A 22,182-nucleotide genomic window follows, 5' to 3' on the forward strand; every position below is an offset into this window, starting at 1 on the left:
AGAATTAGCAAAAGAGTCAAGGCAAAGAAGATGGTATCATTTGTCTTCAACTTTTTTTTCACTAATTGTCAATAAAACATCTTAGCAATTTAATTATTTAGTTTTCAGGCTGTACAGTGACACTGACACCTTCCTGGTGGGCATCATTCCTATAATAATCACAACAGTGACTCTGTTTTGCCTTTCCAGTTCCACATCTCAGGCAACGAAAGATGAACTGAAAGGCAGAAATACTGAACATTGTATGTAGACCTAGCCTATATTTCTTGTCCTTTATACGCTGAGTCCAGACTATGCAGTCTTCCAGGAGAATTTCTACATCACAGGAACATGACTACCCTTATATCACATTACCATGAACCCAGAAGATTATCTTTCAAAAAACAGAAAGTGAAAATGAGGCTAGGCAGGATGGATCAACCATATTTTCAACCAGCAGGCATCGTCACTCCTCTGTTAAAGAGGATGGAAGGCAGAAGATATTTAGGTTAAATTAGAGGAAAGATCAGAAAAATAAGTCATCAAAACTGAAGGCAGTTTTCCACAGGTTAGCAAATTCACAGCCAGTTTTTATGTCCCAAGCGGTTACAGAAAAAAACACAGGAAAAGCATCTTAAATGTTCACTTTTCCTTCTGTTTCTGTCCAAGAAACACATGCTCCTGAGTCAACTGCAACCTCTGCAGCCAAAGGGAAGAGAAAGGTACCAAGGGAGATACTTGGAGAGGTATCACCTACTTGTAAGGAAGGGGAAACCTTGAAGACACAGCTTGGAAATCAATCTAAGGTCTAAGTACCAGGAAATGGCAAGGATCCTCCATCATCCTGATCATTTCTAACTAAGTGTACAAAACAACACAGTGAAAAGTACTGCTTCTGAAATGGTAAAATGAAAAGAAAAAAGAGTAATACTCAAAATGCAAACAGAATTCAAGGATTCATAATTGGTGGTGATGTTTGGTTTGAGCTTTATTTTTAACCTATCTACTTATGTGGCTTGCTTGTTCATCTGTAAAATGAAGAAACATTACTTGGCCAAATTCTGAGTGTTATTAAGAATTCCCCTTCTGCTATGGGCTTTATATACTGCACACTAAATCAAGCATTACCCAGGGGCTAAAGACTTTGACAGAAAATACTAAATTAAGATGCACTGATGAAAAAGGTACAATGTGGAGGAAACATCACGTAGCACCATCTGCAGTGCTCTGCAAAGCCTTTGTACTGCTACAGCATTTCATGGTCCTTCAGACAGGCAAAGCTTTGTAAATCTACCTTCCCACTAGGACACTCTTTTTCCTGATTGTTTTCTTGCTAATTTTTGAGCCAATATATAGCACAGGGGGACACAACTGAAGATAGTCAACAGACTATTGTTCTTGCACCCACAAATCTATGGATTTTGTACACCTAAATCTCAGTTCTTCACTTTTCTAAGTCAATAGCAGCTAAACCACCAATTAAAGATCAGCATCACACACATGTGGTAAGCTGAAAAGCTAATTCCTGCAGAGAAGATTCAATAGCGGAAGTATGAAGCGTACAGAAAAAATGGTTGTGAGAAACAGCCTGCAAGTAAGAACAGAATTACCAAAATGAAAGTAACATATAGCAGGAGTACAGCAGCTGAGACATGTTTCACCAGGTTTTGCAAGGGAAGATAACAGCACGGAAATCTTGTGGATTTGGACACAGAGCTCTCTGCCAAGCAAGAGAGGTGGCACTAATGAAAGCACTGAAATGACAAAGACTGCCATAGCAGGCAAAGGACAAGCAGGACACGATGATGTGACATCCAATCAGATGACAGGCAAAAGGAGAACAAGACGAAGTAGTAGCTGATGTAGTAACAAAATATAATGTCAGCAGAAACTGAAGAAAAGACAGGTAATATAATCAAAGCAACAAGACAAAAGATGACCTTTGTACCACCTTTCTAAACATATGTAAAGAAAACGATACGGCATGAAAAAGTGTGGGCATGTATCACATTTTTTAGTTTCAAAGACTAGAAGGAATGGCTAGAACTGCAGATTTTGGAAGAGCATCTGCTTTCTGCAGTCTGATTTGACAGCATTCATCTACAACAACAGAATTCTCTGAGAAAAACAGAGATAATTGCTTTCATAATTGCTGACGGACACAGCATTATTTTCATCATGCAGGTTTTCCCAAGAAAAACATAAAATCTTCAAATTATTTTTGTTTATTGATTTCTTAAGAATTTCATGATCTTAGGTGGTTCACTGACTTAAATTTCAGAAGTTCATACCTCTTTAAAAAGCTTAGTAGGTACTGCAATGGCCCTCTCTTCCTCCAGATAGGATGCCCAACACCATGCTTGCCTTCCTTTGGAGGGTACAGCTATAAAGAAGCATAAAACAGTGAAATAATTCTTTAACTGTTAGTATCTCAAGAAAAAAAAAATGCACAACGCAAGTTTATAATATTCTTGAATTTACATTTTATGAAATGCACTCATGGTGTTGATCAGAATTTATTTCAGAAAAAGGAGCAGTTCTGTGTAGGCTGAAAGGCACCTGGAACATGAAGGTTCCTGGTTTGTCCAGAAACATTTCCAGCAGTTCAAACCTTGATTAGTAACAAGAAAAAGCTCCTTAAGGTGACAAGAACAACTTAAAAAGTTTTGCTCCAATGCATTTTCCCCTATTGCTCCTAAGAAGCATTAGGATATACAATTTGCCAATGTGTAAAAAGCTGAGTTCAAATCACAAAATACCCAGTATTTTAAGGGGTTCCTTTTTCTCTCATCTCTTTCTTTTAGTGGAAAGCATTTTCAACTCTCATAGTAGGTTTTTTTAATCACGGTTGAAGTACCCTATTCTTTAGCAGTATTCAGAACATTTCTCACCTACTCTATCACTTTGTAGTTTGATGGTTTTGGGTAAAAAGGCAGTGATTTAACAGTATTTTCTGCAAGCCTTCAGAACTGTCACCAGTGCATTTTTTTCCCTCAGGATGTCATTAGCATATGACAGAAACCGCCAGTTTCAGGTTTGTTCACGCAGTATGAACACTTGCATAGTAATTGCAATATTGCTTGCAGTCCATCTTAGTAATGGCTACAGTCACACAGCTCTCAGGCCTTGAAAATAAGGTACTACCTGCACTAGCAATCACCAGGAACTTCAAGAACAGGTGGCCTGAAGGCTGGCCACATATGCCTCCTCTGCACAGGCAGTTTAGCATTTCAGACCATAAGCTCACACCGTCAGAAGGATTCATCACGGTCCACACTGTGATTCTGGCTAGATCCAGACTGTGGGCTACTCACAGGAAAAATAAATCCTTTAAGTAACAGTCTGGCTTAGCATTTTTATGATTAAAACATGAACCATAACAATAGTGATGCCAAACTCTCCTGAAGAAAAATGATAATGTAACCAAAAGATAATAAATTTCAGAGTGATAGCGATCACTCAACACTATTAGAACACATTCATCTTATTCGGGATTTACCCAGTTTTTATCTATTCCATTAAAGAAATGAATTGTGCCTGGTTCTGAATACAAATTGGTCTTTTATACCAGTTTATACCTTTATACTGATGTTTTCCCAAATAAAAATAAAAAAACTCCAACAGAAGAAATTTATAAATCATTCTGTCAGTGGGCAGCAGTGATTTCCATAGAGCATCAGCTTTGTGCTCGTGTCTCACACACTTCTTATCTCTTCAGCCTTAGAAGCAACTGTAGAAACATTTCAGGAATGATTCTGTCATGGGAGGGGGATCTTTCATAACTTTTATTGTTGCATCTTCAACCAGTAGTTCACCTGCCTGGTGTACATCAGAGCTAATTGGAGTTCTGTGCTGATTAGTGGCCTGGCAACCTCTGCAATGCCTCCCCATCTACCGTAAGAAGCACTCTGGAGGGCAAGATGCAGTTCTGTGGTTGGTGTACCACTGAGTATAACAGCAGCTGATTCTCCAATTCTTCCTAAAACTATCTATCATACAAATAGCTTGAAAGAATAGCACTCATTTAAAATATGTTTTATTATTTTGCTCGATGCAGTATATGTCCCTTTGGATTGATTACAGCAATTATTCCTAAACAGTTCCATAAACTTGTCTATTTCCAGCACATAATGAAGATGCAAAATTGATCCCCAAGGAAACAAAAGTAAACTTCCACTTCTGCTTGATACATGTCTTTCAACATCTGGGAACTCAATGGAGCTGATTCCCTCTAATACTGGCACTATTTAGAGGGATGAAAAGAAAAAAACCTAAAATGCACATTAATTGCATTTACACTCACTATATCCTCTCCTGTGAAGACTTAAAAATTTAATTGCTGTAAATAACACTGTCACTGTCCTTTGACTGTACTGAAAAAAATTCAATAGGGAATACAAGTTCTGTGAAACAATGCTGGCAATTCACAATAAGATACGGATATTACCTGAAGAATTGATGGTTGAGATTTTTGTTTCACAATCTAACTTACTTTGTTTCAAAATTGTTATGTCCCCTTTTCTTTTTCTCCTGGCTCTCTGTGAGACTCTCAAGATTCTTCCTTCTGGTTTGTCCTCCTAAATTAGAAAGAGGAAAAAAAAAAATTAAAAAAAATAAAATACACTAACCTCATTAGCTTACAAGTCTGGTATGGTAAAAGTTGAGATACTGAAGTTTAAACTTCAGTGACTTCATTTAAATGGCTATTGACCCAGCTCTCTCCTCCCTCAAGCAAACACGCAGATGTCTAATAGAAGCAAAGTGAGCCATCAGTGACAAATCACAGCAAACAGTGAAAATGGCAGGCAGGACTCCCACCTCTTGGCACTCAGCCAGCCAGCCTCGCCTGACCCAGAGACAGATCACGAAGCCTTCAGCAGACCTTGCTGAGACACTGATAAATAACCATATCTTTGGCATGTTCACGCTTCCAAAACAATTTAAAGGAAAAGTTCTCACAGCTTTACTCTGGTTTTGTTTGGGTTTTTTTCAAATGTATAATTGCCTTATTAAATACCAAATGGCACTGATCCTTTCAATTTTATTCCACTTTTTTTGTAATAATTCCACTTTTTTTTTTGTTTTGTGAGCACCTGAGCAAATGAGCAAAGTACCCATCTGGGAGGGCAGATGCATGAAGACAAAGAAGGTATGTGTGACTTTTGCCTAAGACACTGCTATACAGAGAGCTGCAAATTCCCTCCTGACAACTCTAGTGTCTTCAGTGTTTTGACAATTCGGTTGCAGAACTCAACCCTTCTCCCTGAAAACTTCGCTACCCCCAGTAGTGTCACAGCTATTGGGAACACAAACTACAAGAAAACAAACATTGTGGGAAGGTATTGTGGTTAGCTTTTTCTAAAATGAAGAATAAATCCAAAAGGAAAAAAAAAACCCACAAAAGGTGCCCCAAAGGAAATGATACTGCAACACAAAAGCAAAAAAAAAAACTTTTGGCAATGACTTTTAACATCAAATTACACTAAGAAAATCCAAAGTATTCCCTTCTTAACTGTAGTGTAGCTTTCTTTGTAAATAAATTATTGGTCTATAGTTATTTATTCATGTGCGGAATGACAAAGTAACAGGGTTGTTGGGAAATATGTACTCCTGTTTTTCCATGCTGAAGACATGGCAAGCCTACATTAGCATCATTTTTCCTTTAAATTATTTTTGTTCTGTTTTTAAAAAAGCAGGGAAAAGACACAAAAACCAGTTTTTATCAATTCATTGTCAATAATTACAATTTACTGCTGAGGCATAATTAAATTGGCAAACCAACTACTTATTGTGGCTCTGACAAGAGTGATGAAGTCTTCTCTTTTTGGAGTGATGGAGCTACTGACATTGCAATACAAGGCAAAACTCCCGTCCAAAGACTTGCAGGAAGGGGTTTATGATGCATACTAACAATTTCATCAGGATTCTCTTTCTTCTCCCCATTATCCCGAGACTCTTCTTTCAGAGGTACTTTTGCTTTTCTTTTCCGAACGCCTTTAGAATCATCTTCTCCATTGCACTCCATGCTGGGATTTTCCTCCTTTGGTTCTCTATCACAGGAGTAACACAATGACACAAAGCCAGTATTATTTCACTTCTCATATTCATAAAACAAGTAAAAAAGCAAGTAAACGTGTGGGTCCCATAGTATTACACTGAATATATTCTTAGAAATACTACTGAAAATTAAGTCTGTCAAAAGAATTAATCTGAGAGACACACAATAGCAACTGTAAAAGGAAAGCTGTCAGCTTATGCTGAACAAGTTTTACATGTTTTAAACAGTGTGTCTTTTTTCATGTACCATCAAGTCTCTCGGAGAAGCAAACTGTGAAATGTTTAGGACTGCAGGGCAGTTTAGAGAGAGGAAGGCAAAGGTAATTGTTACGTCTGACAAATCAAATTGGAGAAAGCTGGTATGTGACTGCACAAATTGCTAAACAAGAAATCAGAAGAGAAAACTTTGAAGCAATTAGCTAAAAATGAAGGAAAATGTAGAAAATCATAAATGTTTAAAACTGCTACAGTCTAGCAATATGCAATACCGAATGGACACACTAACATAAACACACTTTTATGATGAGATGAAATACACTAGCTGAAAAAAGGAACCGAGAAACTGCAGTATGCTCATGTTTTCACTCACTGTCAGCTATAAAACAGCTCTTGCACTTAATTATAATTAACTTACCACCCCAACCATCTCATTACTGATTATCTTAATTCCAATGACTGAAACAGGGTGGGAGTCTGACACTGATTCATGCATCCCATAGACTGTTTTACTGCTTGCATCTGACAGCAGAACACAGCACACTGAGTGAAAAAGACTGCCTTCAATGTCAGTGTTAGACAAAACCAAATGTTGTTAAGGCATTTACACAAAAAAACAGTGAAAGAACATTACAAACCAATGGTGACACTGAAACTTGTCTGCTTATTACCTCCCTCTGCCCCGCCATGAACATTTTATCCCACTGCTTCACTCTCATGCTGCATTTATGCCAAATTCTTCATTTCTACGCTTTATTATAGCACCTACTTGTTTTTTACTTGCTGGGCACATTTCTGGCTGCAAAATTTCCCTTCAGGAACAAACTCTTCTATGGTACCATAGCGGTAACAGTTTTCACAGAAAACAAGTCCATCCACTTTTGCAGTTTCCTTCAACCTTGTGGGGATCCCTGTCTTTTCTGAAAAGGCTGCACAAGGACAAAAATTAACTTCACTTAGGCAGAAGATACATTCCAAACATCCTTAGCAGGCCTTGCCAAGCAAACAGAAAAACATCAGCCACATCCCTCTTGTCAGAATGAAGAACTAGGAGTTAGTGGTTGCATGAGATCCAGATTGCTGACAAGCAAGTCAGTTTTTCACACTGGAACAGGAGAGAGGAACCCACTATTCTACAGTTCTGCCACGGCCTGATGTGGCTACCTTGTGGAAGGACTGAATTTTGTGACAGGCACTGACTGCCCACCGAGTCATCACCGCTCAGAATCCATGACCTCATCTCCTGCTGATATGCCTATACCTAAATTTGGGAGAAAAGGGTTGGGGGGAGTTATCTTTCAATAGGTGAAATTACTTCTGGAAGCAAATCGCTGACTGCCGTCTGCAGTCTCCAGCAGCAGCTATTGCTCAACCTGCCTCAGGTCCACCAGAAGTGAAACACCACTCAACTTGTATCAAAGCAACCTTCAAATACCAAGTTACTCACTGATCCTAAGCTGCAGTTCCCCATAAGAGGCATAGAGCCTAGGAGAGGCTGTATCTAGGAGAAAACGCAGTTACTTTCCTCACAAACAAGTATGAGGCACTGTCAAGTACTACAGCCTCTAAAACAGGTTGTTGTCTTGTACCTCCCCAAAAGGCAAATTTCAAGTCACAAACTATTTATGTTGCTTAAGCACTGTACTGTCTTTGAAAGCAGAGTCAAATGAGCTCATGTATGCAGGCTATCTCCCCCAGAAGAATATATAATGTGTGTTATATTTACACACCAGCATCATAAGTGGTTCAAAACAACCATTTCTTCTCACAATGGAAAATTTTAGCAGTGTTTTTACTTTTGGGGAGCACTAAATTAATCAGGACAGTGTAAAGTAGTAGCAGAATGCTTAGTTGATATGTTTATATGTCCATAAACAGAGTTCAATTCAGCAGAAACACAATTTTTTGTTTAGGTTTGTCAGCCTGGAGGGGATGCAGTTGTGTGCTTTGCTGTCTGTAAGTGATCTCTCAGTCTCAGCAGAGAACCTGTTGTGCTACTCCACTATCACAATGGTGCTACTCTCATCACGGATTTGAAACTTGAATTAACTAACACTGCCTTGCTACAGAAGACATTTGTGGTCTGAAGCTTCCGACCTTGGTGGGGGGAAACCACTTTCCTACCAGTGTTAATGTCCCACAAGATAATTATGCTTTAATAGCAAGTGAGGAGCAGGGACAATTATGGAACAAAAATTGTGAAGTCTGCTTTTCAAAGGACTTACTGAGTGCATATTTTAAGAGAAAGTTGATAAAATGCAATACCAACAAGGAAAAAAAACTAGATAGTTGTAAATAATCGTAAAACCAGTTGTGATATTCTCTTTCACTCTACTCCATCATTACTGGAGTCAGTGTAATAAGATTGAAGTAATTTATGACCATGTAAACCCACTTTCCTTGAACAAAAAAGGTGTTTCTTACTTCAGTATTTTAAATCCAGGAAAAACTTTATCTGGTAGATAGATAGATTCAAGATAAACATTCACTGTTACTACACACCGATTTTAATGCTGAAAAAAAGCACAGTCAGCAGGAGCAAGGCATCTGTGGGGGTACACACTGCACATCTAACACTGACATCGGTGGTGGCAGCTGTGCTGGCCATACCAAGGCAGTTTGCAGTGCACAAATGAGCTCTAGGCAGTTAGCAAAGTCTGTGGGCAGTCTCGAGAGCCAGCTCAACAAAAACTTCAATAATTTAAAATTCTCAATAATTAAAAGAAATTTACTATTTTGCAAATTAAATAGAGGGAAAATACCAATTCTAAATTTAGACAAAATTACTGTAAGGAAAAAAGTTGTGGCTGTAATTAAACTTCTGATGTTTAACAGTGGAATTATTTCAACTTGAAATGAATTTCTTTTCATATTAATTTGCATCCCAAGAAACGGGTCACTTCATCAGAGATACTCTGTCCATTAAAGCAAGTCGGTTTTTTTTTATTTTGGAGGTAAGCTTTAAGGAAAGCTGATACATTAAAGAAACTACAGTCTACCACAAAAAATATTTCCTGCTTCTTAACTGACCTTCTTGAGCAGTTGGAACCATCCAGGTTGTGGTAGCAGTTGCCTTTTTAACACTTTCCATCTCAGTTTCATCTGTAATTACTTCCAGGGCCCCAAATTCATTGACTCTAAACTGTAAGACAAAACAAATGGCATAGAGCATAGTAAAAATTTACTAGAAGTCTCTTGGAGTATCTTCTATTCAACATAGTTTTTACATAGTGTCCTCACCACGTTGCCTGTTCTCTGTTTCTGCTTATCCCCATGGAATTCAAAACAAGCCATTCTTGTTTCTATCAAGCCAAATGTGAATTCCTTATGATATCTATAAATATTAATTTGCAATAGATACTGATGCAGATGCCTCCAATATCTAACTTAGGCACACATATTAAAAAAATCAGTAACAGAAATCCATGGGAACATCCCCTAACCATATGTTTTTCACTGCCAGCAAAATAACACGCTCCAGACACCAAGTATTCCTTCTGAGGACAAGGGAGCTGAATGAACATCACAACACCAAATGCTTCACAGAGTACAGAAATTTCAGCTGAATTTCTGAAAACACAGTACTTCTCCACTATAAAGCGCACATAAACAAACATCTCAAGGCAGTTTATGAGGTGTTTAATTACACGCTGAATGTGATACTGCTGTCAGCCAGACACAAGGCTCAACAATGCCCCACATGCTGTGCTTACACTGGAGCACCACGAGTTATAGACGTCCTGCTGCCAGAAGAAAAGTTTCTTCCCAACGCCGTAGTGATTACAGCACTACCACATGAAAATAACTTCTGCTTCCCAGTCACTGTGTGGTTTGCAGGCCCAGCTGGTTACACGGGTTTAGCTCAAGGCAGTGTTTTGTTCCTGAGTGTCTGCTCTGAACAGTGAAGGGGTGCCTTTGCCACAGAGAACAGGCCTTTATCAGCATGGTGCTCTTACCAACAGCTCTCAACAGGGAAAATTACATCTGAGAGAGTCCTTCAAAGCTCCCCAGCATCCACCAGAGAGGATATTCCTTCAAGGCCATAGCACAAAGGCTATTTCTGTTTCTCTGGTCAGGCAACCTTACCTTGGTAAAATGAGAACAGGCACTACACTGACCCTTTCTGTACCTCCAGAGGCTGTTGAACACATCACACTCCCTCACTTTGGACTCTGCCATGGTACAGTATTGAACAGAAGCCATTCTGGCTGCAAGCAAAGGTGACTCTCATACACACACACCAGAGCAGTGCGATTTCAGCAATACAGTCCTTCCAGCCATAACATTTGCAGAGATCCAACAGGTCCTAAGGAATGTGAACAGCTAAGAAATAATAAGCTGGGGGGAGGGAAAGGAAACAGAGGCCCTCATACAATCATATGATGCTGGGAGCTAAGATTTTTGCCTGTGATCAGCTGTTCTCACAACAGATATGAAAGCATGGACAAACTGCTGATAAATCCATCTGGACTAAAACACCATGAGTTCAACTTTGAAAGGCAACCAAATGCACTAAACACCACGTGCTGATACTTCAGTTTGTGGAGAGACATTCACGCTGTTCCACCCAAAGAAAAGCAGTGGAGTTACTATTCAGAAGAGTCTTACAGCTGACTTACACACTCAGTTTTGTTCCTATTTTAGTTAAGCTCATTTCTGCTGTTGGTGCTTTGCTGTCTCTACAACAGGTGGATGTCAGAGGGAAAACCTTCCTTGCTTTCAAGAGCTCCAGCTCTGCAGGAGCTGTCTCACAGCAGGCAAGCTGTGAACATGAGCCAAGACACCTGCAGGTTGCTGCAGCCTACCAGCCGACAGGGCACAGGGAGGTTACTGAGCAGCTCTTCAAAACACTCTCCCACACCTTCATACAGCATCAGCTGGAACATCCATGCACCAAAGGTATTTCTGAACAGTCCTGGGGTACCCAAATACCTGGGATACTTCTGCATGACTCAATCAATGGCCAGCCCTGACATCACACATGTTCCTCCTCCACAGGGCCTCCTGTGGAATGCAAGGACATCACCACAGGTAATGCAGTGACCTGCCAGCCCTTCTGGCTCCAGAGGGCTGACTGCTGACTGACAGGCACCAAACAATGGAAGACAGATGACTGCAGGGAAGGCTGCTCCCAGCCACTCTTCCCCTGGAGGCTGTTAACTGCAGCAAGAGCTGAACCATTAAGGAAAAGCTCCTCAACAACCACGATACTGAGCCAGGTCTCAGTAATGGGGAGTGACAACTTGCCCCTGCCTTAGCAGGCAGGAGGGCACAACAGTGCAACTGGGCACTGCCTCACTGATCACTGGAACTCCTGGTTTTGCCTGCAGCCTTGCCTTCACCAGTGTCAGAGAACTCTAGCCCCTGCCTGGAGGCAAACTTGGATTCATGTCTGTTCTCACTCCCTATTTCCACAGCCACAGTGTAAGCACTAATGTATACACCAAGCTCTTTGTGGCTGACCAGAGCAACACCTCAGACCTGGGAAGTCATACTCTGGTTTTAGCTGGGGAGAAAAAGCCATGAGCAGCTTGTGACAAAGGTTAACTGCTTAAAAACAGGATAAATAGATGTACAAAGCAGCATGCTGCACAAAGTCATCACAGGATAGCAGCTTCCAGAGCAACATGCCAACTAGTGTATACTGCTGGAAGCATGGCAAAAATGGATTTTTTGGATCTAGATTAATAGTGGTTTATGTACCTATGAAAAAATTCAATATATTTGTAAGTCTCTTCTACTTCGAGTGCAGGCAACAGAAAACCTAAAAGTAAAGGTTTCATCATAATATTTCCTCCAATCCAAAATACAGTAAGAGCAGTCCTCCCAGACACTTCTCTAGGTGTCTTGACATTTTGAAATGTTAAAGCAGACGATATAGAGGGATAGAAATAGTGCCATTGAGCCAACTTCTGAGGGTGGATCCATAGGTTTCTGAGAAGTAAAAATTTCTTTTCTAGTCGCAAAACTCCTTAAGTAAATATGCATTGGATAAAGGGATTTCCCTTCAATCTGCCTTCATTGCACCAAACAGTGAAACTCCTCTTGATGGAAACAAAGGCCATAACCAAGTACTTAACAAATAAACTCACAGAAAGGACTGATTTTTGTCACTTCGATGTTTGAAAGAGAATAAGTTATTTAAGTTTATATAAGTTATTTTGGGGTATAAATTCAATCCACTTGACTTTTGTCAAATGCCTGTTGGTAAATTTTAAGTAACCTCCTAAGGTTATTCTCTGTCCCACACTATGAAGCCAATGGTCTTAATAAATCAGACAGTACCAGAGAAGAGGAAGAAAAATAGGTTTCCTGAACAAATTCAAATGAAGATAAACAGGAATAAATATAGCATCTGGCTAGGAAATTTAACTTCCAGAGCTTCATGTACAGGCAAATAACGAGGGCAAAAATACACATGTTCAATTAACAGCAATTCTGTTAATGCAAACATATTGTAACTGAGTTGGCAGGAAGAGTCCAGCTGCTAATAGATAAATATACATCACAGAACTTACGCAGCTGCCTTGTCTGCAGTTTCCACAAGGATCATGAACAGTAGCTTCCATTTAAACGTCATTAGATATTCCTTCCACTCAGAGCTGAGAAACATTTTCACATTCTCAGGAAATGATGCCCTGATATACTAAAACTTCAGCTTTTATGACTCTTTAATTTTAGCCTCAGGATAATTTTAATATTCATTGAACAAATAATGAACATACTGAGGGAAGCCAAGGCTTAAATAAATAATAATCAAACATTGTCAATACTTTCTGAACCATTTCTGACTGTCCGCATGCTAAATTTTTCTACGGGGACCAAAATTACTTTCAATTAACATTTAAAAAAAATAAAATTGTATGAAAATTTACACAGAACTGAAACAAGTACCATAAGCCACTGATATGAAGCCTTTGTCTATTGCAAGCAATAGTATCATACGAAGTATTTCATAAACGTTTCAGAAGCAGACAGGTTTTCTGTTACCAGTGAACTGAAAGTCTGTTCCTGAATTCCTTTCTTGAAAAACTTCCTTTCATATTTTAATTTGCATGTATTCATGGTCAGTTTGCACCCATTTTCTCTTAAAGCCACGTCACCCTATGGATTTTGTAGCTGTAGTACCCTAACACTTACTTTCTTGGTATGTGAGAGAGCAAGGAATTATGTACCTCCTCAAAACTTGATTTAATTGTGCTAAGCACAAGGTCCTTCTGTTCTCATGAAAATATTCTCCATCTTCCTGTCCAGCCTGCCATTCTTTGCCCACCATGTGCTATGCAGAACCATGAAAATCCCAGAAAACATGACAAAGCATAACTCCAGTGGGTTTAGAGAATTTCCATTTCTAATGGAAGTTCTTTGCCTTATCCTGCTGGCTGGAGGACACTGTAGTTTTATGTAGGGCTAATTGAATATTAAAAGGGCTTTCAGTTATCTTTTCCACATTTCATAAAAGTACTCTTGAGCATTTGTCTCTATGTGGGATGAACAAAAATGGCAAACAATGCAAAATGTCTATCATATTGCAGATTAATTCTTAAAAACTCAAACCCGTTGGAAATGAATGGATACAGCCTAGTTTCAAATTAAGTCCCCACTGGTACATGTGTCCAATTCAGAGCAACACAGATCAGACTATGAATGTTTGCTGTTACTTGTGCCCTCTTAAGAATGTAAAAGATCTCATCAATTTCCACAGGTATCAAAGCTGCTACTGTTTTATATATGGTAAAATTATTATTTGGGAGGACAAAAAAACTCCCCCCAAAAAAACTGAAAAAACAAACAACAACAAAAACAAACAAATAAAAAAAAAACCTACCAAAACCCAAAAAACAGAAAAAGAAGAACAATTGAACTGCAAAGGACAAAACAAAGAACAAAACCCCCATATATGTTAATGCATAGATTTAAAATAAATTAGAAAAATCAGCCAACACCACCATCTACTGGGCAAGACAAGGACAAAGAGTTCATTGCAATAAAGACAATTGTTGCTGCATTCTGACAGTAACTTCAGCAACAAAACATGTCTTAACACTGTAACAGTGGTTGTGGACACACTCAGAAGAAATCTGCAAAATTTTCAATACCCAAAACAAAAGTAAATTGCGTAAATGCTCGATGCTCTTTATGCCTATGAAGTAGCTAAGCTTAAAGTAGCAGAATTCCACAGCAGTTTGTCAAGAGGACTGACACCTGTGACTTCAGTGATACAAGAGCTACACTTTGATCTCTAGCTAGCAAAAAGTTATCATCATTCTTGATGTTAATCACCGTTAGTCACAGTGGTTTCAGTGGTACTCCTCAAATAAATCAGATCTTTTCTGGCGTTTTACAGTCTTTTTAAAGTGAAAGAATCATCTGTCACCAGTGAATTGTCCAGCCACATGACAAACTATTTTCTACGTATTGCTTAAGTTGAACAAGTTATTAAATACCAGAGCTTGTCCATTCAACCAGACCCCTCTTCCCTGTGTGTGTGTGATACACTCTTTACATGCACAATCGCATACTATTTCCACAGAAGCCCTGCCCCAGGCAAGGGCTGAATAACTTTCAGAAAAATGAGGCAGCTGTTGGTATTTTTATACTCTTTTTTCAAGCAGTAAAGCCAGTCTTATTTACTCTATATGGTTTGAAAGCAAAATGACTGTTTATTTTCTTTTTTAAAAAAAACCCAACATACAACAAAGAGCACTTTTCTGAAAAAGCTTAAGGCACTCTAGCAATTACTGTTACAATGTAGTGTAAAGTAACTCCTGAAACAAAATCTCTGTTCTCAGCCACTTAACAAAAGAAAAAAAAACCCTGTCTTTGGTAGCTCCTCATCCTTCTGAGTACTCTGCTCCCAGCTTATTTTAAAGCACTCAGTAAGCACGTGACCCCTCACACTTTCCTTGTCACAAAATTTTTACTCTTTTAGGGATAGAGAATATTGGGTAAATGCGTTCCTGCACTTGCCAATTCTGCTTCTTCAATGATGAGAAAGGATCTTGCCTGCACACTGCTACTCTGCAAGTATGGAAAAAGACAAACTTTAGCAGGATCACATGTGGGGTATCTAGGGCTCCCTAAATCATAATCAGCAGAAATTAAATTCCTCACCGTGACCAAGGGGGGCAAGGCCAGACCCACTCTCACTGGAATGATGCTGTCAACAAGAAAGTCAAGCACTTCCACCTATCTTGGACTGATTTTACGAAGCTTCAGTAACACTGCAATAGGCTAATACTGAAGTAACAAAAAAGAGAGAACAGTTTGCACCCAAAAAAGAAAGGGATTTTTCCTATCTGGGCAGGCACAAGCAGGAAGGAATTGCTATCAAATTATACCCTTCCAAAAATAAAAATAATAGGAGCATTCTTTCATCACTGCTGAACAAAAAGCTAAGGTACCATCAGAAAACATATCCCTTTAGCAAGAGAGACTGACATTTCCCCAGTATACACCAATACCTCAGTCTTGTCTGCAGTAATGTTTATCTACTTTATTCTTAGACACTCCTCAGGCTCTTCCAAACCCCCCATCCCACTTCAAGTGCTCAAGAATTATCTCAGTACCAGAGGGCTTCCCACTGATTTCTCTACACTGCAAACTCAGTCTGCCTTATTATCTCCACTTGAGTAGGAAATTGCAGCTAAACAGACTTTCTTAAGGTGACACATAAATCAGCAACTGAGCCAGAAGTCAAGGCCTGCCAAGATGACGCTTATTGATCCAGAAGTTGACCTACAAGGCAACCCTGGCTCCGAATCATTTCGGCCAGAATATTTCTAAATCTGAAACACCAATATCTCATAGGAAGCCCAAACTAGCAAACAAATAAAAAATGGCTACCTGCCAAAAATTTGGATCCAGTGAGTTGTTTGGCATTGTGCAGAAAGGCTGTGGTAGAAACAAGTGTGGTGCCAAGTGTTCCTGTGTGGGATTTACCTGCAATAATCACAAAACTATCCCTTTTCCTTCCTGAAACCCTCTGTCCAGCTGTTTGCAAGTTTAACAGCAGCTACAGCAAACAGCACAGGAGATTTTGTGGTAAAATACCATGTGATCACTTAAGGGAAGACTACCATGAATACACATGAGAGAGCCCAAATTAAGACCCAAAAGCTAACCTAAATCCAGCATTTCTTGCCTTTGTAGTTTTAACAACTTTAATAGTCAAATTTCCTTTTTTTGTTCTTTTTTTTCCTTTACATAAAGTTCACTCACTTTATGACATTGCAAAGCTTAAGCCAGAAATCTACAGCAATGAAGCAGAGCAAGAGCTAATTAATTACACTAGATTGCAACAGAATAAAGTTAATTTCATGTGGAAAGGACCAGGCCACTAGGTGGATCTACTGGGGTTCACACATGGTCAGAGAAAGTCCCCATTGACCTTGCTTTCTGCTCCCTATGCTACTCCTTACCACCTTCCCTGAAGGGAATCCATCTTTTCCCTGGAGCAGCACCTTCCTGGTGCTGGCAGTGATTTAACCAGACACCGGTAGTTGATGTTCCCCATGGACACCACTCCTGTGCACTCTCGCTGCCTCTCCAGATTCCAAGTGCAGCACATGCCAGCATGAGAGAACAAACAGCTTTGCACTGAAAAAGCACTGTACGAAGTTATTGCCTGAGACACTACTGATGTTTCCATAACAATGTGAGAAAAGAAGTTGTTCTAAAATCATCAATTATCTCAGGCAAGCTTGAACGCAATTTCAGAACAGTCACATGTAAGGATGTACTTTACTGCCTTGAGTTGCTGCACCCCTGCATTCAGAAACACAGCAATCCAAATCACTCTTGCCTTCTTTACAGCACTGCTGGAAATACCAAACATCGCTGGTCATTACTCCACCATTCAGTTCCACTACTCTATTTGGTTTCCAACAATATTTGCTGCCTAACTTTATTTACAAGTTAATTCCTCCATCATCAAATTTTAATTTTTTTTCTTTATGTTCAAGCACAATTTGCAGGCTGGAAATAACCAAAATTCTGTCCATGCAGTTTATAACTGCTCACTTTCCAAACACAGCACTAGAAAATGCATTAAGAAGTACTTCATAAACTTCTGTCACTGCAGTAGGAAGTGACTGTAAATTACTACAGCTTTTCCAATTTAATGAGTATATTTAAATCTTGAAGCCATGGTGTTACTGTGTGCACTCAGCACAGAGATTTAAAAAAAAAAAAAAGAGGAAAAAAGAAGAAAAAAGAGGAGAATTTCACATTTACATTCACACCATGCAGAATAACTGGTAAGCACTGATGTTTTTCAGATGAGCATACATTACTTTGCCTGCCACATGAAGGCATTCTGTAATTTGTAAACTATTTTAAATTCTACTGGAATTCAAGTTTTCTGTTTTATTTAAACATCTTGAAAGAACTAATATACAATGCTAAAATTTTTGTTCACAGTCTTCAGTGCATCATACTGTACAATTTTTAATTCTCCCTACTCCCTGTGTAATTTGAAATTCTAGCATTTTCCACAACTACTCACTACTTATCTGTCACACAGCACACTCAAAGCAGTGTTCAAGGAGTGTTAACTATTTTTGCTGGAGATTTTTTTTACAAAATCTGTATAGGAATGTATTTCCACAGCATTCTCCAACTACAAGTGACAAAACCATAACAATTAACAGTGCCCAAAGTCATAGGAAAAGAACATTTTCAACATTTTACTGGTATAGAAACAGATGCAGAAACAAGAGACTGTGTCTGGTAGTCATGAAACTGCCTACAAGACTTCCTAACAAAAATAAATAATCCATGTATCTACTCCTGATTTAGATGTTCTTCTGTACCATAAGAAAAGTTAAAGAAATTATAAGAAAACATTGAGAAAAGTTATATTTAAATGCTTCCAAAAAATTTTGCTCTACTTACATTACTTACAAAGTTTTGCCAACTTTTCATCATTCTAGAACTCATATTCACAAAAATGAAGTGGCTTTAAAAGGAATGGTTGCTCATATATACTTGCCTGATAATCCCAGGCTGGATTCTAACAAAGCACACAAGAAAAGATATTTCTTAAGACATGCATACATCAAAATAAGTATGATGCTTCATCATGCAAGTAGTAAAGACAAGAAAATGCTATATGATTTATACAACTAAAAATAAGGACTTCAAATAGGTAACTCCCTAAAATGTCTATATTAAAAAGAAGCATTTTTATGTTTTAGTATAGGTTTAATTTAATGCTAATATGATGATATACAGTACAGTGTACCAGATTTGACTGTTCAATTTCCCCTAACATTTTAGGAAAAGATTATATGCCAGAATTTAAGCAACACATTGTCTACAGTAGATATTTAAGTTATCGCTTATTTGTTATAAAATGCCTCAGACACTCTAATCTATTATCAAGCTATAAAAATAGAACATTTGTGTTTAAGTATCTTGCTACAACAGTGTTTTCACCAGATTTTTCAAGTGCATTTCAATGTAAATACACAACAATAGTTTGATACTCTCAGTGGAACAAGCCTAGTACAATTTTTGAAAGACACACATAGGCTTACAATAAGTAACTGCTATGTAAGGTCATTTTCTTTAGGTTCAGGACACAACAGTAAAATACTCTGTGATCAGGAAAGTTCAGGTAAATAATCCTCATTAACCCTATTCTGAGAATTCCACAAAGAGCATAACATATCTTCAACAATCACATTTACAATTTCAAGTGATTAGTCACCATTTTAACCATCACCACTTACAAGCAGTCCTGGAAATATGAGTTGTTACCATTATCATAAAAGCTTAAAAGTCTTTACTATTTTAACAGCTCAGATTGTTTGGGTATCTGTGTGAACACCTAGTTTCTCACTGCATTTTGTTGTTCCCCAGTACAGCGACCTTCTTGGGCTAATTCTGCATTGTTAGAAAATATTCTTCCTTCAGTCAGTCTTAAAATGTCTCCGTTTCAATTTCATCCCTTTCATCCCTTCAATCCCTTGTTTATGTATCTAACAAAATGAAAACAAGAAAACAAACCCTCCAAGTAATAAACCAAAAAAGGAGCTGCCTGGCCAATACTCTGTATATTTCACCATTATGGGTAGACTACTATTGCAACTCTGAATGTACCTCCCCTAACTAATGCTTGGACCAAAGAAAGAATCTCTGTCCAGAAATCAAATATGTTTGTTTCCAAATTAAAATAAATACAAAACCCCAAAAGAGCAGCCTTAAAATGAAGCTCATGCTTTCCTGAAAAGCACATAATTAACAATCTTCTATATGATTTCTTGAAGTTACCCTGAGCTACCTCCCAGTTCCTTTCCCTCATTTTACACAGAAACTTTCCCATTCCTCTACTCATTAGTGACTGACTTTGCTTCAGTTTTGTTCAACATAGGGCAGTCATAACTGAAAAAAGCACAAACTACTGATTTATTTCAGATTATTATATTTTCCTGCACTGTTCCCTTTTGTATTGCTCAAGTATTGTAATACTATGGTTCTCTCTCACACAATGTTGCATATTAAAATAGAAAGAAATTTTAAAAGCCTGGACTTAAAAAACACAGAACTGTTCAGGGATGTGGAAGCTCATCATAGCCTTGGCTATCATCATCACCATGAGATGATGAAGTCTGAAATCTTGACAGAAGCCAGAGAAACAAATAATGAAACAGCAGCACTGGACTTCAGAAGAGACACATGTTGGCTTGCTCAGAGATCTGCTTGGCAGGATCATACAGGAGACTGTTTTAAAGGGTAAATAGGACCAGGAAATCTGTCTCCAAGGACTTCACACCAGAAGAATGAGGCATGTCAGTACGCAAGAAGTTAAGGAAATGTGGATAAAGGGATGAACCAGGGACTCATGACTTAGTTCTAAAAGGAAAAGGAGGTAAGCAGAACATGGAAAAGGAAACTTCATAGACAAGGTGTACAGTAATATTGCTGTAGTGTAGACATGGAATTAGGAAATCTAGAACTCCACCAGAGAATAAACTAGCAAAGGTAACAAGAAAGGCTTCTCTCTGAGTACAGGCAGGAAAAGCAAACTATGAAATTGAAGGGAATGGCTGATGAGCTGAAGGGCAGGGTTGCTGTTCAGATAGACTTCAATAAACTGAAGAAGACGGGCTAACAAGATGCTAAGAAGCTCCACCAAAGCAGGCACTAGGCCCTGCACCTGGAACAGAGCATCTGTGCAGAGTTCAGATCAGGGGCTGACTATCTGAGAACAGCTTTGCAGAAAATCTGTGAGTTGAATATGAGTCAGCAATGTGTCCTAGCAGCAAAGGTGGCCAGGAGCACCCCAGGCTGCCTGAGCAAGAGGGCAGCCAGCAGGACAGGGGAACACACCATTCTGCTCCAGTGAATACTGATGAGAGCGTATGCAGGCCACTGTGTCTGCCAGGAGAACGGCACTCACGTACTGCAGCAAGCCCACCAAACCAGGTACAGGCTGCAGCAGATGACATGCACAAAGCTGAGTGAATCCATTTTCTCAGTCTTATGACCAGGAGAGATTTTACTGCAGTTAACGGGAGGATATAGAGGGGATGGAGCCAGGTTCCTCTCAGATGTGCACAGAAGGACAAGAGACAGCAGGCATAAGCTACAAAATGAGACATTCCAACAAAGTATCCATAAAAGGAAAAAATGACTATGAGTGTAGACAAATGCTGGAACAAGATGCCCAGAGAGACTGTGGTATCTCCAGCCCTGCAGATAACCAAATCCTGAGCAACCTGATCCAACCCGCCCTGAGGTCTGGGGTACTCAATCTGGGTGGTGGAATGAAGTGCTCTGCAAAGAAATCTGTTCTGCAAATTTACTGTTCTGTGACTAAAAGCAAAAATTCAAACAAACCCACAAAACAAACAAACAACCTAAACACCAACACAAAAACATATTCACAACACTTATGCCCCAAATTTCAAACATTTTTTTTAATTTTACTTCAACAATAGAAATCCTATCGGGCACCAGAAGATTTAAAGTTGTTTTAAATGCCACACATTTTCTTCTGAGATTCCTTTCGAAAAATAAACTACAAGCAAAACACATTAGTTTGAATTATACGAGAATATTGACTTTAATCAAGAGGAAATAGGTATAAGACAGTCTCTAATAACAAAATTGCAAGCAAAGCAAAAGACACCTTCTGACAACAGTAAAAAGTATGAGATAAAAAGAAACTGAAAACGAAAGTTATGATTTACTACAGGAAACTCAACCAGTGTGAAAAATGTAAACAAAATTACTACTCTGGTATAATTCAAATTTTTAAACTGCAACCAGCTCAGAAGCACTCACTTTATTATCCTTCTAGGCACCCACATGACAAAAGCACAGGAAAAAGAAAGTATTTTTAGAAATAAAAAGACCTAAGAATGTAAGACCATGAGAGTCAATAGCAGTATGAAAATTCTTAGTAGTACAGTAATATAATGCTCTAAGTGGACTGCATTTTCACACTTTTGAGATTTCTTTGGGATTTTGTGCATTTGATTAATTCTGTCTGTATAGTGAGGCAGTGCTAATTTATGCCTTCCTACGGGGATGACGGCTGTCTGTGCCAGCACCACAAACTGAATCAAGAAACTCCAGAGCTAAAACCTAACAGGCTACAGTCTCTTAACTCAGAACTGCAGATTCATGTTTTATTCATAAAAGCAGATACCTACACACAAGCTTTTCAAACGTATTCTTTTGTCATTTAACATTTTTATCTCACTTATTGAAAATATTACATATCTTACCTTTAGGTCACTTCCTGGCAAAGTGCCTATGCCATCCTTCCAGTCCATTGCACTAAATACATCAAACTCCTGACCATTTCCACTAGAGGCAGATTCATTCATGATGCATGTACTACAAAAAAAAAAAAAAAAAAAAAAAAAAAAAAAAAAAAAAAAAAAAAAAATTTTGATACCTCCTTCTGAGGTTCAGAAA

At 38.6% G+C, this 22,182-nt stretch overlaps 1 protein-coding gene across 3 annotated transcripts in view; it reads right to left on the reverse strand.

Annotated features, from left to right (window-relative positions):
- The window catches only part of L3MBTL3 (L3MBTL histone methyl-lysine binding protein 3), a 77,760-nt gene that overhangs the window by 47,038 nt on the left and 8,540 nt on the right, over positions 1-22,182 (reverse strand). Inside the window, exons 2-7 of one of the 3 annotated variants that reach the window (XM_019006157.2) lie at positions 21,990-22,101; positions 9,283-9,394; positions 7,022-7,181; positions 5,891-6,029; positions 4,472-4,556; positions 2,271-2,362 (exon numbers count right to left, since the gene is read on the reverse strand). In XM_019006157.2, coding sequence (XP_018861702.1) covers positions 2,271-2,362; positions 4,472-4,556; positions 5,891-6,029; positions 7,022-7,181; positions 9,283-9,394; positions 21,990-22,091 — 690 coding nt within the window. In that variant the 5' untranslated portion in view covers positions 22,092-22,101. Of the gene's footprint in view, positions 1-2,270; positions 2,363-4,471; positions 4,557-5,890; positions 6,030-7,021; positions 7,182-9,282; positions 9,395-21,989; positions 22,102-22,182 lie in introns of those variants that run through there. The other 2 variants (XM_033512804.1, XM_015623018.2) reach the window with 2 other exon arrangements.

This window comes from Parus major, chromosome 3, assembly GCF_001522545.3.
Source record: "Parus major isolate Abel chromosome 3, Parus_major1.1, whole genome shotgun sequence".
In the NCBI taxonomy this organism is placed as follows: Eukaryota; Metazoa; Chordata; class Aves; order Passeriformes; family Paridae; genus Parus; species Parus major.